General features: G+C 37.8%; 1 protein-coding gene across 3 annotated transcripts in view; it reads right to left on the minus strand.

Annotated features, from left to right (window-relative positions):
- The window catches only part of NAALAD2 (N-acetylated alpha-linked acidic dipeptidase 2), a 68828-nt gene that overhangs the window by 49214 nt on the left and 2334 nt on the right, over positions 1–17280 (minus strand). For all 3 annotated transcript variants that reach the window (XM_012801295.1, XM_003780830.2, XM_023510141.1), the window contains 4 exons: positions 9669–9855; positions 7770–7871; positions 6480–6605; positions 4629–4815 (listed from right to left, as the gene is read on the minus strand). In XM_012801295.1, coding sequence (XP_012656749.1) covers positions 4629–4815; positions 6480–6605; positions 7770–7871; positions 9669–9855 — 602 coding nt within the window. The remainder of the gene's footprint in view (positions 1–4628; positions 4816–6479; positions 6606–7769; positions 7872–9668; positions 9856–17280) is intronic.

Genomic DNA, 17280 nt, shown 5'->3' on the forward strand with positions numbered 1-17280 from the left:
TTATTTAAATTATTTTATAAGAGAATTGTTGTAACAAAAATTTTTACAATACAATTAGAAAATTTTGAAATGGGTAAGTCTTGAGTCACACTAACAATTAATTTGACCTAATTTACTTTATTTTTCCAGTTATAGAATGCTCCACCTCCAAGCAGCAGAATACACATTGTTTCAGGTATATATAGAATATGTAAGATAGACCATATTCTGGGCCATAAAACGCATCATAATAAATGTAAATAGTTTTGTTTGGACCTTTACAAAAAGACAAAAAAATGTAAAAATCATACAAAGCATGTTCTTTGGCTGTAGTAGAATTAAATCAGAAATCAGTATTAGAAAGACACTTAGAAAATCTCCAAGTATTTGAAAACTAAATAATACACTTAAAAATAAACTGTGGGTAGAAGTAGAAATGAAGAGGGATATTAGAAAATATTTGGTGCTAACAAAATATAAAATACAATACATTTAAAGTTGTAAGAAGCAATTATGGCAGTGCTTAGAGAAAGAATAATAGGACTAAATCAGCTGTCTTAGGAAAAAAAGAGAAAGGCTTCAAACAAATGACTTTGGATTCTAACTTAAAACTAGAAAAAGGCCCAGCGCCTATGGCTCAAGTGGCTAAGATGCCAGCCACATACACCTGAGCTGGTGGGTTCGAATCCAGCCTGGGCCTGCCAAAAAACAATGACAGCTCCAACCAAAAAGAATAAAAATAGCCAGGCTTTGTGGTGGGTGCCTGGAATCCCAGCTACTAGGGAGGCTAAGGCAGGAGAATTGCTTGAGCCCAGGAGTTGGAGGTTGCTGTGAGCTGTGATGCCATGACACTCTACCCAGAGCGACAGCTTGAGGCTGTGTCTCAAAAAAAAAACTAGAAAAAGAATAAATGAAGGCCAAATATGCAGAAGAAAGGACATAAAAAAGATCAAAGCATAAATAAAAGAAATGAGAAGAAAAATAAATAAATAATAGAGAAAAATCAATGAAACCGAAAGCTGGTTCTTTGTAAAGATCAAGAAAACTAACAAATGTTTGTCGCTAGTAAGACAGCTCAAGAAAAAGAAAGACCAGACATAAATTTCCAATATTAGGAATAAAGGAGAAAATATTGCTTTAACACCTGAAAACAAAGAAAAAGAAAATATTACAAACATTTCTGTGCCCATAAAGTCAATAACTTATGTGAAGGGGAAAAAATCCTCAAAACACATAAACTATCAAAGCTCACTCAGGAATAAACAGGTAACTGGCTTGGTGCCTGTGGTTCAAGTGGCTAAGGCGCCAGCCACATACACATAAGGTGGCGGGTTCAAATCCAGCCTGGGCCGCCAAACAACAATGATGGCTGCAACCAAAAAAAAAAAAAAAAAAATAGCCGGGTGTTGTGGCAGGTGCCTGTGGTCCTAGCTACTTGAGAGGCTGACGCAGGAGTTAGAGGTTGCTGTGAGCTGTGATGCCACTGCACTCTACCCAGGGTGACAGCTTGAGGCTCTGTCTCAAAAAAAAAAAAAAAAGAAGAAGAAGAATAAACAGGTAACCTGCAAAGCCATATATCTATTAAAGAAATTCAATTTGCGATGAAAAACAATCCTAAAAACACAATTTTAGGCCCAGCTAGATTCCAGGGTAATTCTACCAAACATATATAGAGAAAATTGAACTTGTCCCATACAAAATCCTGCAGAAAGATGAAAAAGAACAGTTTCAGGCAGAGCCTGTGGCTCAAAGAACTAGGGCACCAGCCCCATATGCCGGAGGTGGCAGGTTCAAACCCAGTCTCAGCCAAAAACTGCAAAAAAAAAAAAAAAAAGGAAAAAAGGAAAAGAACAGTTTCCAACTCATTCCAAGAGGCCAACATTACTCTGATATCAAAGATATCACAAGAAGGCTTGGCACCTGTAGCTCAAGCAGTTTAAGGCACCAGCCACATACACCTGAGCTGATGGGTTAGAATCCAGTTCTGGCCCGCCAAACAATGATGGCTGCAACCAAAAAATAGCCAGGTGCCTGTAATCCCAGCTACTAAGGAAGCGGAGGCAGGAGAATCGCTTGAGCCTAGGAGTTGGAGGTTGCCATGAGCTGTGATGCAACAGCACTCTATCCAGGGGGATAGCTTGAGGCTCTGTCTCCAAAAAAAAAAAAAGAAGAAGAAGAAACTATTTGTGGGTGGCATCTGTGGCTCAAAGGAGTAGGGCCCTGATCCCCTATACCGGAGGTGGTGGGTTCAAACCCAGCCCTGGTCAAAAACTGCAAAAAAAAAAAAGATAATACAAGAAAATAAACATACAGACCAAGATCCCTTATGAACACAGAAATATTAAGAAAAATTCAGCAAAAATTCAACAGGATAATAAATTCTCACTAAAGAAATTTTATCTCAGGATAGCAGGGTTGGTTTAACATTCAAATAAATTACTATAATTTAACAAAAGTAAATAATAACATATGATTTTCTCAGTATGCACACAAAAAAACCTTTAACAAAATGCAATATACTTTCTAGATTAAAACTCTCACCATTTGGACAGCGCCTGTGGCTCAGTGGGTAGGGCGCTGGCCCCATATACCAAGGGTGGCGAGTTCAAACCTGGCCCCGCCAAACTGCAACAAAAAAATAGCCAGGCGTTGTGGCAGGCACCTGTAGTCCCAGCTACTTGGGAGGCTGAGGCAAGAGAACTGCCTAAGCCCAGGAGTTGGAGGTTGCTGTGAGCTGTGTGACGCCACTGCACTCTACTAAGGGCAACGAAGTGAGACTCTGTCTCTACAAAAAAAAAAAAAAACTCTCACCACTTTAGGATAGAAGTAAACCTTCTTAGTGTTAGGAAAAGATTCTATAAAAAAAGTCCTAGAGCTAGCATAATATTTAACAGAGAATGAGTTGATGCTTTCTGAGAATGGAAAAAGCAAAGATGTCTGCTCTAACAATTTCTGTTCAAGATTGTACTGGAAGTTCTAGCCAGTACAAGAGGGCAAGAAAAAGTAATAAAATATATCCAGATTAGAAACAAAGAAATAAAATGTCCTTATTTGTAAATGGCACAATCACCTATGTAAAAACTCTTATAGAGTCTACAAAAATCTAGCAGAACTAACTGGTAAGTCTAAAAAGTTTGCAGGATACAAGATCAATGTATTTCCTGTAGAAATACAATAATGTTTCTATTAATATTTACTAGTAATGAAAAATCAGAATTGAAATTTTATAACATAAAACCATGAAGTGTTTGTAGATATACTGACAAAAAATATGCATAATTCATATGATAAAACTATAAAACATTGCTGAGAGAAATTAAAGAATAGTGACTTGTATCTTGTTCACAGATCAGAAGAATCAATATTTTTTAAATGTCAAATCTCCTCAAATTGATCTAAAGATTTCATTTTATCTAAGTCAAACTCACAGGAAGACTTTTCATAGAAATTAGCAAGCTGCTTCTAAAATTCACATGGAAAGGACCAAGAAGGGACATAACAATTCTGAAAGAGTGATAATTGGAAGGACTTACATATTAGAGTGCAGAATTTTAGAGATTGCCATACTATATGTTAGTGAGGGCGTAGCAACTAGAACAGGCATACGTTGCTATTAGAATATAAAATGAAAGAACCACTTTGGAAAACAATTTGAAAATTTCTTTTAAAGTTAATCATCCATCTACCATATTATCCAGCCACTCCACTTCCAAGTATTTACTCAAGAGAAATAATATTATATGTACATACACAGACTTATACAACTGGAGCCCCAGAGTTCAAGGCTTAAGTGAGTTACGATTATGCCACTGCTCTGTAGCCCAGGCAACAGAGCAAGAACTTGCAAAAGAAAAGTACTAAAAATAGAAAGTACTAAAAAGTACCAAAATACAAAGATTTTTCTTTAAAGAAAAAAGGGCTTGCACAAGTGTTTATAACACATTTATGTGTAATGGCCCTCAAATGGAAAACAACCCAGATGCTCATTGACAGGTAAATGAATAAAAAAACGATGCTATAGCCATTCAATGAAATACTAGTCAGCAAAAGAGAGAGAAAAAAAGAGAAACTATTGACACAGATGTCAACATAAATAGATCTCAAAATAATTATGCTCACAGAAGAAAGCATCATTGGTTACTTAGGAATTGGCATGTAGAAGGCAGGAAGAGTTGGGAAGGAGGGAATACAAGGAGACAAGAGGAGACATTTTGGGAGGACAGAATGTTCACCATCTTGATGGTGGAGATCATTTTCCATATCCTAAAAGTTTTCCATTTTACTTTTTAAATAACGCAAAATGCATTGAAAAAAAAATGTTTCACCTAAAGAAGGTTAAAATCTCTAGGTAACTCAGCAAACCTAAATTCCAATTTTGTAAGAGCAATATCACTTTGAGTATGAGGATCGGTGTTTCTGAACCTCTGCTGAAGAAAATAGAGAACGTAAGCTAAGCATCCTCTCCCCATACTCAAAGTAATACAAGAAGAATGCTCCTGAATTCCTAACAATAATAATCCAAAATGATATAGCTGTATGCCATAGTTATATTAGTTTTCATGCTATTTTGTAGATCCTTGCTTTTGTTCCATCTAACAGGGCAAGGAATATTTTTGCAAAAATGGAAGATTAACAAGTTCATCTATTACCTTTAGCAGGATAGCCTGGAGTGAGTGGGTCACCAGCACCATTCAAATTTAACACATTTCCTCTCTGGGCTGCAGTTCCAGGAAGATTCCATCCTTTGGGATATGGCTGTACCCCAGGGGCAAAGTAGTCAGCTGGATCTGAGTATAAGATAATTCCTATGGCTCCTGCTAACATTGCATTTTTAACCTACAGAGGCAACAGGAAATCCATAATGCAGAAATTGCAAATTATTGACATATTTACATAAAAAAATATTAATTTAATAAATAAGAAAAATTAGACACTACTTTCTTTTTCTTTTCTTTCTTTTTTTTTTTTTTGAGACAGAGCCTTAAGCTGTCCCCCATATGGCATCACAGCTCACAGCAACCTTCAACTCCTGGGCTCAAGCAAGTCTCCTGCCTCAGCCTCCTCCCAAGTAGCTGGGACCACAGGCACCTGCCACAACGCCTGGCTACTTTTTGGTTGCAGCCGTCATTGTTGTTTGGTGGGCCCAGGCTAACCCGCCACCTTAGGTGTATGTGGCTAGTGCCTTAGCCACTTGAGCCACATGCACCAAGCCTGGACACTATTTTCTATCACACCATTACACATTCAGTTCTCTCGGCCTTGAATACAATTCTCTCTTTGTAGAAATAAACTTCCATTTATTCTACAAAATTCTAAATAAGTTAATCACTTCTTTTGTGAAACCTTCCTAAAACCCCCCAAACTTCAACCTTAATGTCCCTCTTCTTTGTACTTTTGTATTTTCTATGTATTTCTATTACAGGATAGATAATAATGTATTAAAATATCTTTTAAGTGTCTGTCTCTCCCACTAGACTAATGGTGTTTTGAGAACATGGACCATGCCTACTCATTTTAACTACTGCCTTCCAAAATCTTGTATGTCATAGAGTAAGCACTCTACAAGTATGTGTGGAACTAAATGGATTTAAAATTTTATGCGGAGCAATCTTAGTGTGTGAAAAACTGCCCATAATGCTTTTGTAAACACTCTAAACCATCAAGAATAAGAAAAATTGAACCTGTGAAATACTAATTCTTCATTACCAAAAGTATTATAGCAAAGATGGATACCCATTAAGTATTTATTCATTAAAATGCATTCCGATATTCAGAGAGAACTATACTGTATCAAAGGGACTATAATCTGTCATGTTTTTGAAGGATAATTTGATAATGCCTATCAAAATTTTGGAAGAACATACACTATGATTCAGCCATTCAATATGTAAAAATCTGTACTACAGAAATCTTCACACATATGTTTGAAGTATAGATGGCTGAGGAAGTACACAAGGGAATTATTTATAGTAGTTACAAATTTAAGACAAGCATCCATCAGTAAGGAATAGCTAAATAAATTGCTCATCAATTCTGTGAAATATTATGCTACAATTTAAAGTGAAAAATTCAGTAAGTAGTTACATGGAAATTACTAAACACCAGCCATTAGCCTAAGCACTTTCGAACATAAAGTCATTTAACCCTAGTAAAAATTCTATGAAATTACAGCTACTGTCAGCATTCCCATTTTATATATGAGGAAACTTTGCCAAAGAGAGGGTAATTTGCTCACAGGAAATATCTAGAAAGAACAGGAACCCAAATATTACTTTTATAATAAAAATTAAAAATAATATTCTTATGCAGATATATAAGATAACAAAAAAACAAAATTTTCTGTGCATCATGGCAAATACCAAAAAAAAGAGAGAAAAGGAAAAAAGAGAATAAAAAATTCCAAAAGCAATTCTGAAAACTATAAAGCAAGCCAGTCATGTACAGTTACAGGATATATCCTCTTTCATTCATCCCCTCCAGAAAAACAAATAGCACCATACTTTATTGCCTCTGAAGATTTTTCCGTATCTTGCAATAACTATCTTCCCGGTGCAGTTGATGTTCATCTCTCTTTCTAATTTGAAAAAATCTTCAGTACGAGCATAGTTAACATATACAAGATCTCCCTATAGAGAAAGGAAAACAATTACATATTACAGCTAAAACTAAAGCGAAAACCAAAAAATAAATCTGTGGCACAATATTGAATCATCAAAATTTTCATTTCCTTATTTGGAATTAATAAACAAACTCATGTAATTCTGTAAAAGTCTTTACAGAGTCTTTTGAAATCCAGAAAAGTTTAAAAAAATGGTAATACAGAGTGTGTCAAAAAAGTATACATATTTTCAGAAGAAAAAAACTGTTAAAATTATAATAATATATACCAATAACAAAAGATGAATACAAGTCGTGTTTGACTTCTGCAATTACAAGAGGTGCTCAAAGTATATACGTAACACAGTATGTAACACACAGATACTGCATTTTTGGCATCCCATGTGTATAACACTTATTTAAACTGTGTGCTGTTTTGAAGAAATTATCAATATATATAACACTACAACAATAAATAATCACCATTAAAAATACGAACTATTTTTTATTTCTAACCATGATATTAATTTAAGAACTCTGTGGTATTACCTATAAAATCAGATCTGCAAATCTATAAAAAAATTTAGATTGTGAACAATGAAAGGAAGCTCATAAAAATATCTATTGCTGGCTCGGCGCCTATAGCTCAACAGCTAAGGCGCCAGCCACGTACACCTAAGGTGGCGGGTTCGAATCCCCAGCCCGGACCCACCAAACAACAATGACAGCTGCAACCAAAAAATAGCCGGGCGTTGTGGCGGGCGCCTGTGGTCCCAGCTACTTGGGAGGCGGAGGCAGGAGACTCGCTTGAGCCCAGGAGTTGGAGGTTGCTGTGAGCTGTAATGCCACGGCACTCTACTCCGGGGGACAGCTTGAGGCACTGTCTCAAAAAATATATATATATATCTATTGCTTTTACTGAATTAAAGGTAAATTCAGCAGTTTGTTATTTCAGAGTGGCATTTACTTCCTCAAGTTTATTAAAAAAATGAATTTTTTTTCTTTTTCTGTTGTTGTTTTCTGTTTTATTAGTAATAGTATGTTTAATCACAAGGACAAAGTATTCATAGTACAACAAACAATGGATTAGCACATGGGTTTCACCTAGTCCCCTTGGTTTTGGTTCTCTGCATAGGTTGTATATAGCAAAGAAACATTTAAATACTTGGATAAAAAAATGTCTTTTATTTTACCTCTGGCAGGCCTTGAGCTGAGAAAGCATTATATGGTGGTACAATATTTGTAACATTCTCATATCCATCTGGTAGTGGTTCAAGATACGATGTGTTAAAAATCTAGTTAAGTGTTGAAACATGTCAAATTGGAGAGAATGATTCAAGATTATTATTATTATTAAGGTAAAATTCATTTTGCCTTCAAGTACACAAGAGTAAGCATCCTTGAACCAGGTTCTATAATTAAACAGGTAAATTACACTGACAACAAGAAAGAGCTCTACCATTAGTATGTCTTCACAATAACAGAAAGTTTTATAAATGCCCACAACCCCAGGTAACTAAAAGTTCCCTTGTAAAGTACAAAAATAGGGCTTTAGAGATGGCACTTTTGTGACTCTTCTTTTTTCATTATACCTTTTCAGCTTCCTTTGTGGGTTCTATTTCTTTTATCTTAATTTAAATAATGTTCCCCCATGTTTTATCACTAGCTCACTGCTTGCCTCTATACTGAGATTTCATTGATTATCAAAATTTTGCCAGTACTTAATATGCTTATCATGCTCAGTGTTTCAGATTCATATATTTAAAACCTATGGTTATTTCAGTGTGGATGTACAAACTCAACATGTTAAAATTCAAATTTATCATTTACCACCCCATTCTTGCTTCTGGTTCTGCATTTCCTACGTTTATTAATAGCTCCACTAGTTACCCACCCACACTAGACAGTCTTAGTGTCATCCTAAACTCTCTGTCTTCCACCTCCTTCCCCCAATCACGGATCAAGTCCTGCTAATATACTTCCTGTTTCTCAGATCCATCCCACCTCCTCATCTCTACTGGCAACCTAATTCAAGAGTTCATTGTCTTTTACCTGGTCTGCAACTTTAATTGCTTGCCTAGGCTAGATACAATCTACAAGCTACAGACTAAACTGTCTAATCTATCTAAAATACCTCTCCGCCCATATCCTTCCCTGCTAAGATCTTGTCAATGGCTTCCATGGACTAAAGTTGAAGTTTAATCTCTTTAGGACAGCATATATGTGTATAAATTCTTCTACAAATCTGAACCAGAACATATCTACTGGTTTATCTCTTATCATGGCCCACTTTATATTTTATGCTCTAAAAATATAGAAAAACTTTAAGTTCTCTAGGCGGCACCTGTGGCTCAGTGAGTAGGGCGCCGGCCCCATATACCAAGGGTGGCGGGTTCCAACTTGGCCCTGGCCAAACTGCAACAAAAAATAGCCAGGTGCTGTGGCTGGTGCCTGTAGCCCCAGATTCTTGGGAGGCTGAGACAAGAGAATCACCTAAGCCCAAGAGCTGGAGGTTGCTGTGAGCTGTGACACAACAGCACTCTACCATGGGTGATAAAGTGAGACTCTGTCTCTACCAAAAAAAAAAAAGAAAAGAAAGAAAAAGAAAAACTGTAAGTTCTCACAATAATACTAAGCTAGTATACATCTCCAAGCCTTTGCCAACATTTTGTGTTCTGCCTAAAATCTCTTACCTTATTTTGTCATGTGGTTAACCCCTTATGGTCTTTCATGCCTTGTATAACAGTTTCAGAAAGCTTTCTAACTCATGAGTAACCCTTTCCTTTGCAGATATAAAACGCTAATCATAGTCTTCAATACCACTTATCATACCGATTTGAAATTTTAAATATTCCATTGTTTGCCTCATCTTACTGATGCAAAGGGACCATGTCCTAGTTTTCATTCTGACCTAATACCATGTCCAATGCTTTGTAGATATCGAACAATAGCTTATAACTTACCAACTTTTCCCAAAAAATGTGCATTCTATTGCACTATTAACAAATTTATTTTAGTTGACCCTATGTTCAAATCCACATAAAGGAGGGTAGGATTATAAAATGTAAAAAGTAGCAACAATTCCTTATCACCTCCATTCCACGTTCATCCACTATTGATATATAGTTGGCATTTGTCTCATTAGGGTATGATAAGAGGACATCATAATAAACCAATTTGGCTGAGTCTAGTCCAAATTTCTTCCACTGGGTTTGGATTTTCTTGGCAAGCAGTAAATTTTGCTCTGTTCCTGCCAGATGAGGAAGCTTTGTAAAAGAACTAAAATGAAAGAAAAAATACAAGTGGGAGTTAAACACTATATGTAGATGTGCCTAAAGACAATTCTTAATGCATTACTTGCTCTATAGGTACTAAGATACCATATCTAGATGAGAAATATAAGAAAACCAGCTGGTGGTATCAATTTCTAAATATGCCAATTTTCAATTATTTGTGTGAAAATGTAGCTTTTATATTATGCTCCCTTGGAAAGGAAGGCATTCAATGGTACGTATGCGAACAATCAGCAGAAGCTGTTAAAACTTGCTATATAACATTAATTAACAGGACAGTGTGATAGTAGAGCAACAAGAGCCGAACAGACTCACACAAATATGCCTGACTGATTTTTGATGAAGGTGCAGCAAAAATTAAGTGGAAGACGGATAACCTTTCATCAAATAATGCTAGAGCAATTGGATATCCACAGGCAAAAGAATAAACCTAAACAAAACTGTATGCATGTGATTAACTAAAAATGGATCTCAAATTTTAATGTAAAATGTAAAATGTACATCTTGGCAGTGGAGAGAAGAAAAGTGATCAAGACCAGATCAAAGAGTTCTTAGAAATGAAACCCAAAGCATGATTAATAAAAGAAAAACTGATAACTTATACCTCATCAAAATTAAAAAACATCTGATCTATAAATGACTCTGTTAAAAGGGTGAAAAAACAAACCGCAGATGGGAGAAAATATTTGTACACTATCTTTCCTACTGTATTTCAGTTGACCCCAGTTTGAAAACATGGGTTTGACCTAGACAGGTCCACCTATGAGCGTATCTTTTCCAATAAATGTATTGGATACTTTTTGAAAATATGTGACAGGCTCGGCACCCATAGCTCAGTGGTTAGGGTGACGGCCACATACGCTGGGGTTGACAGGTTTGAATCTGGCCCGGGCCTGCTAAAAACAACAATGACAACTACAATAACAACAACAAGAACAACAAAAATAGTGGATATTGTGGCAGGTGCCTGTAGTCCCAGCTACTTGGGAAGCTGAGGCAAGAGAAGCTCTTAAGCCCAAGAGTTTGAGGTTGCTGAGCTATGACACCATGGCACTCTACCAAGGGTGACATAATGAGACTTTGTCTCAAAAAAAGAAAGAAAGAAGAGAAAAAAATTGTGACAATTTGAAAAAACTCTAAGTGAACAATATAGCCTAGAAATATTGAAAAAATTAAGAAAAAGTTAGGTATGTCATGAATGCATAGACTACATGTAGATACTAGAAAATTGCATCATTTGCTACCATGATATATACAAAACTCCTAAAAAAGTTAAAATTTACCAAAACTTGCTTGGGTGTGATGACTCACACCTATAATCCTAGCACTCTGGGAGGCTGAGGGAGGAAGATTGCTTGAGCTCAAGAGTTTGAGACCAGCCTAAGCAAGAGCGAGACTCCATCTCTATTAATAATAGAAAAACTATCAGGCATTTTGGTGGGGGCCTGTAATCTCAGCTATTCCAGAGGTTGAGGGAGGAGGATTGCTTGAACCCAAGACTCTGAGGTTGCTGTGAGCTGTGATGCCGGGGGTGATAGAGTAAGACTCTATTTCAAAAAAACAAAATTACCAAAACTTAAATACATAAACACATGTAGACCATATATTCATAGTTGAGAGAAATGTAAACAAATGCAAAGATACAGTAATTTCATCCTAACTATATAATTAAGAATAGTAACTGTATTTTGTACTAGTGGAATAATTTTGTAGCCATCTCCTGTTGCTATTGCAGCGAGCTCAAGTATTTCCAGTATCCACTTAAAACTTCCTCTGAGGCTAATCAGCTCCATGTAAGCAGTCGTTCTCTCTAGCAGATTCCTTATTGCAATAAAAAGTGATCTCTCATGTGTTTTTCATGCTGCTTAGTGTAATCCTGTAAATCCTGAATCACACCATGGAACTTACACAAAGTACCACTAGTGAGGCTGAAAGTGCTCCCAAGAAGCAGAGAAAAGTCATGACATTACAAGGAAAAGTAGAATTGTTTGATATGTACCATACACTGAGAGTTGCAGCTGTGGCTGCTCGGTATTTCAGGACAAATTCAGCATAAAGACCATCGTAAAAAATGAAAAGGAAATTAGTGAAGCCATCACTGCAGTGGCACAAAAAACTTGCATTTGTGCAAAATGTCCTTTTATCTTGTACTGAAAAACGCAGCTTTTATGTGGGTGCAGAATTGCTATAACAAAAGCATACCTATAAATTCTAATATGATTTGAGTAAAAGTGAAGTCATTATATAACTCAAAGCAGAGAAAAGTGAAGAATCTAAAGATAGAGAATTTAATTAACACCAGCAAAAGATAGGTTGATAATGTTGGAAAGGTTTGGCTTAAAAACTATCAAAACAGAAGTAGCTTCTAGGCTGCATGCAGTAGCTTATGCCTGTAATCCTAGCACTCCGGGAGGCCAAGGTGAGTGGATTGCCCGAGCTCACAGAATAGAGACCAGCCTGAGCCAGAGTGAGACCCCATCTCTAAAAAATGGCTGGGCATTGTGGCGGGTGCCTGTAGTCCCAGCTAATTGGGAGGCTGAGGCAAGAGAATCAGTTGAACCCAAGAGTTTGAGGTTTGCTGTGAGCTATGATGGCACAGCACTCTATCAAGAGTAACCAAATAAGACTGTCTCAAAAGAAAAAAAAAAAGTAGCTTCCGTCAACCAAGAGGCAGCAGACAAGTCCACAGACCCCATTAAGAAAATCACTGAGGCTCGGTGCCTGTGGCTTAAGTGGCTAAGGCGCCAGTCATGTACACCCAAGGTGGCAGGTTCGAATCCAGCCCGGGCTCGCCAAACAACAATGACGGCTGCAACCAAAAAATAGCTGGGCGTTGTGGCGGACGCCTGTGGTCCCAGTTACTTGGGAGGCTGAGACAGGAGACTCACTTGAACCCAGGAGTTGGAGGTTGCTGTGAGCTGAGATGCCACAGCACTCTACCCAGGGGGACAGCTTGAGGCTCCTGTCTTTAAAAAAAAAAAAGAAAAAGAAAATCACTGAGCAGAAAGGATATCAGCCTAACAGGTTTTTAATGAAGATGAAAGTGCCCTTTTAGGGGAGGAGGGGAAAGTCACAATGGATATTAGTCAGGAAGAGAAGTGAGCCCAGGATTTAAGGCAAGAAAGGCTGTGCTAGCTCTACAATTGAGTTTAAGATCAGAATCGCATTTTCTGGCTCTGCACCTGTGGCTCAAGTGGCTAAGGCGCCAGCCATGTACACCCGAGGTGGCAGGTTCGAATCCGGCCCGGGCCCACCAAACAACAATGACGGCTGCAACCAAAAAATAGCCGGGCATTGGCTCGGCACCAGCCACATACACCTAAGGTGGCGGGTTTGAATCCCCAGCCCGGACCCGCCAAGCAACAATGATAGCTGCAACCAAAAAATGGCTGGGCATTGTGGCGGGTGCCTGTAGTCCCAGCTACTTGGGAGGCTGAGGCTGGAGACTCACTTGAGCCCAGGAGTTGGAGGTTGCTGTGAGCTGTGATGCCATGGCACTCTGCCCAGGGGGATAGCTTGAGGCTCTGTCTAAAAAAAAAAAATAGCTGGGCGTTGTGGCAGGCACCTGTGGTCTCAGCTACTTGGGAGGCTGAGGCGGGAGACTCGCTTGAGCCCAGGAGTGGGAGGTTGCTGTGAGCTGTGATGCCACAGCGCTCTACCCAGGGGGACAGCTTGAGGCTCCTGTCTCAAAAAAAAAAAAAAAAAAGAATTGCATTTTCCTATTAAGCTGCTGACTCTTAAGCCTTTAAAAGGGAAAAGATAAACACCAGCAGCTGGTCTTTTGGTTATACAGCAAAACTGTCTAGATAAGAACTGTTTTTCTAGATTGGTTCCATTGATGCTTCGTCCCTCCCTGTCTTGCCAGTAAGGAACTGCCTTTCAAAGTTCTTTTGATATTGGACAATGCCCCTGGTCACCCAGAACGCTGTGAATTCAATACTGAAGGCATCAAAGTGGTCTCCTTCCCCCAAACACAATGTCTCTAGTTCAGCCTCTAGATCAGAGGACTGTAAAAACCTTTAAGCCTCATTACACACAGTACTCTGTGGAAAGGACTGTCAGTGCTATAGAAGAGAACTCTGATGGAACTTTGGGAAAGTCTGCAAGGTGTACCCCAATGAAGATGCCATTGTTGTTGTAGAAAAAGGCCTAGAAGCTGTCAAGCATGATGTAAATTCCTGCCTGAAAGAATTATGCCCAGATGTCGTGCCTGACTCCACAGGATTTACAACAGAGCCAATCAAGAAAATTGTAAAGGGGCTTGGCGCCTGTAGCTCAGTCGCTAGGGTGCCAGCCACATGCACCAGAGCTGGCAGGTCTGAATCCAGTCCGAGCCTGCCAAACAATGACAACTACAGTGAAGAAGTAGCCAGGAATTGTGGCAGGCATGGGTAGTACCAGCTACTTGAGAGGCTGAGGCAAGAGAATTGCTTAAGCCCAAGGGTTGGAGGTTGTGTGAGCTGTGATGCCACAGCACTCTACCAAAGGCAACAAAGTTAGACTCTGTCTCAAAAAAAAAGAAAGAAAGAAAGAAAGAAAAGCAAAGAAAAAGAAGAAAATCATGAAGGGAATTGTGGACAAGACAGAAAAGGTGGCAGTTGAAGTGTGACAGGAAATGGATCTCGTACCCTCAATGAGTCCTCAACAATAAAAAATAAATAAATAATAAATTTAAAAAAATACAACATGCTGACAAAAAAAAAAAAAGAAGAAATGGATCTTGAAGACATTTAAGAGCTGGCTCCGCGCCAGCCACATACACCTAAGGTGGCAGGTTCGAATCCAGCCTGCGCCCGCCAAACAACAATGACGGCTGAAACCAAAAAGTAGCCAGGCTTGTGGTGGGTGCCTGTTGTCCCAGCTACTTGGGAGACTGAGGCAAGAGACTCACTTGAGCCCAGGAGTTGGAGGTTGCTGTGAGCTGTGATGCCACAGCACTCTACCCAGGGGGACAGCTTGAGGCTCTGCCTCAAAAAAAAAAAAAAAATTACAAGTGTTCTGCTTCTCCTTTCACCCCCTCTGCCTCTGTCACCTGCTGTGGTAAGACCAACCCCTCTTCCTCCTCCTCAGCCTACTCAAAGACAACAAGGACGAACACCTTTATGATGGTCCACTTCTACTTAGTGAATAGTAATATATTTCCTCTTCCTTATAATTTTCTTAATAATGTTTTCTTTTCTCTAGCTTACTTTATTATAATAATATAGGAATTATACATAGAGCATACAAAATGTATGTTACTCAACTGTCTTTGTTATTGTTAAGGCTTCCAGTCAATAGTAAGCTATTATAGTTAGGATTTGGGGAAGTGTAAAGTTATATGTGGAGTTTCAACTGCATTGGGCAACAGTGCCCCTAACTCTCATGTTGTTTAGGGTTAATTGTATACAAAGAATTCTCAAACTTAATTTAAAAATATATATCCAAATAGAAAATAAGCCAAAGTTATAAATGGTGTTTTTTAAATAATTTTAAAATTTGTATAGATACAAACTAATTACACACATTTATGGGATACATGTGATATTTCGATATAAGCAGACAATATGTAATGACCAAATCTGAGTAACTAGGATGTTCAACGCCTCAAACATTTATCATTTCTTTGGGTTGGAAACATTCAAAATCTACTCTCCTTTTGAAATACATAATAAATCATTAATGATAGTTACCCAATTGTGCTTATCTCTTATATCTAACTGTATTTTTGTACATATTAAACAACTACTCTTTCTCTCCACTGCCACTACTTCTTCCTACCTGGTAGCCATCATTCTATTCTACCTCTAAGAGATCAGTTTTTTTTTTTTTTTTTGCTCTCACATATGAACAAGAATATGCAATATTTGTCTGTCTCTCTTGGCTCATTTCACTTAACATAATGTCCTACAGTTCCACTCATGTTGCAAATGACAAGATTGATGTTTCACTGAAGAAGGTATCTACATGGTGAATAAACAGAAGAAAAGATGGTGAATATCATTAGCATTGGGGGAATGCAAATTAAAACACAATGAGGCCAGGCATGGTGGCTCATCCTGTAAATCCTGCACTTTGGGACGCCAAAGCAGGAGGATGGCTTGAAACCAAGAGCCCAAGTTTGCAGTAAGCTATGATTATGCCACTGCACTCTAGCCTGAGTGACATAGTGAGACCTTGCCTCTTAAATAAATAAATAAATCCACAAAGAGATATCACTATACCTATTGGAATGGGTAAAATTAAACATAGTGATAATGCCCTCACATGTGACAGGTAGGAATGCCAAAGGATATAACCACTTCTGAATTTTCTTTGGTGTTTTCTTAAAAAGTTAAACATATGCTTATCATCCAACCCAGAAATTTCCAGAGAAATAAAAACATATATCCATACAAAGACTTGTATGAACTCATAGCAGCTTTATTCACAATAGTAAAAACCAGGCAACAATTCAAATGTCTCTCAACTATGTACTGTATACTACAATACATACAATGGAATTCTACTCAGAAATAAAAATTAATGAATGGGGCACATTTTCTCAGGACCTCTTGAGGCCATGTTCTCTGGACCATGGGTTACACATACCCAGCTCAGAATAAGTCTCTTAAAGTTATTATTATTTTTTGTTTCCATATTTTAGGGATTCTTTGAGGATGTTATATGTTTTACTTAAATAATTTGCTTTTGTACATTTTAAGACAAAGCTATAAGTGTGCCCTTTCCCCAGGTGTGCACTATACCAGTTAGGTGTGAATTTACACAACCCCTCCCCCCACCTACTTGATTTCCATTAAGTTTTACTTCTATATGTACACTCAGTGTTTATCAACTAGTTCCAATTTAGTATTGAGTACATGTGATGTTTTTTCATTCTTGTGATATTTCACTTAGAAGAATGGTCTCCAGTTCTGTACAGGTAACAATAAAAGATATACTAGATCACCATATTTTTTAAGGCTGAGTAGTACCCTATAGTATACATATACCCCATTTTATTTATCCACTCATGTATTGTTAACCTCTTTAAATAATTTTTAAAAAGTAATGAACTGATACGCGCAGAAAATTGTATGAATCTCAAAATCATTAAGTAAAGGAAGTTAGATAAAAGAGTGCATATTATTCTACTTATATAAAATTCCAGAAAAGGCAAATGAATCTCAAGTGACATAAAAATAATCTGTGATTTCCTAGGGCCAGGAGAGAAGTAAGGAATAAACCACAAAGAGCATGATAGAGGTTCAGCACCCATAACTCAGTGGTTAGGGCACCAGCCACATGCAAAGGGATTGGTGGGTTTGAACCTGGTCTGGGCCAGCTAAAACAAAAAATAGCCAGGCATTGTGGCAGGAGAATCACAGCTACTAATCATGAAAGTCCCAGCTACTTGGGAGGCTGAGGCAAGAGAGTCACTTAAGCCCAGGAG

Source organism: Otolemur garnettii, unplaced genomic scaffold, assembly GCF_000181295.1.
Source record: "Otolemur garnettii isolate 467f Iridium unplaced genomic scaffold, OtoGar3 scaffold00001, whole genome shotgun sequence".
In the NCBI taxonomy this organism is placed as follows: Eukaryota; Metazoa; Chordata; class Mammalia; order Primates; family Galagidae; genus Otolemur; species Otolemur garnettii.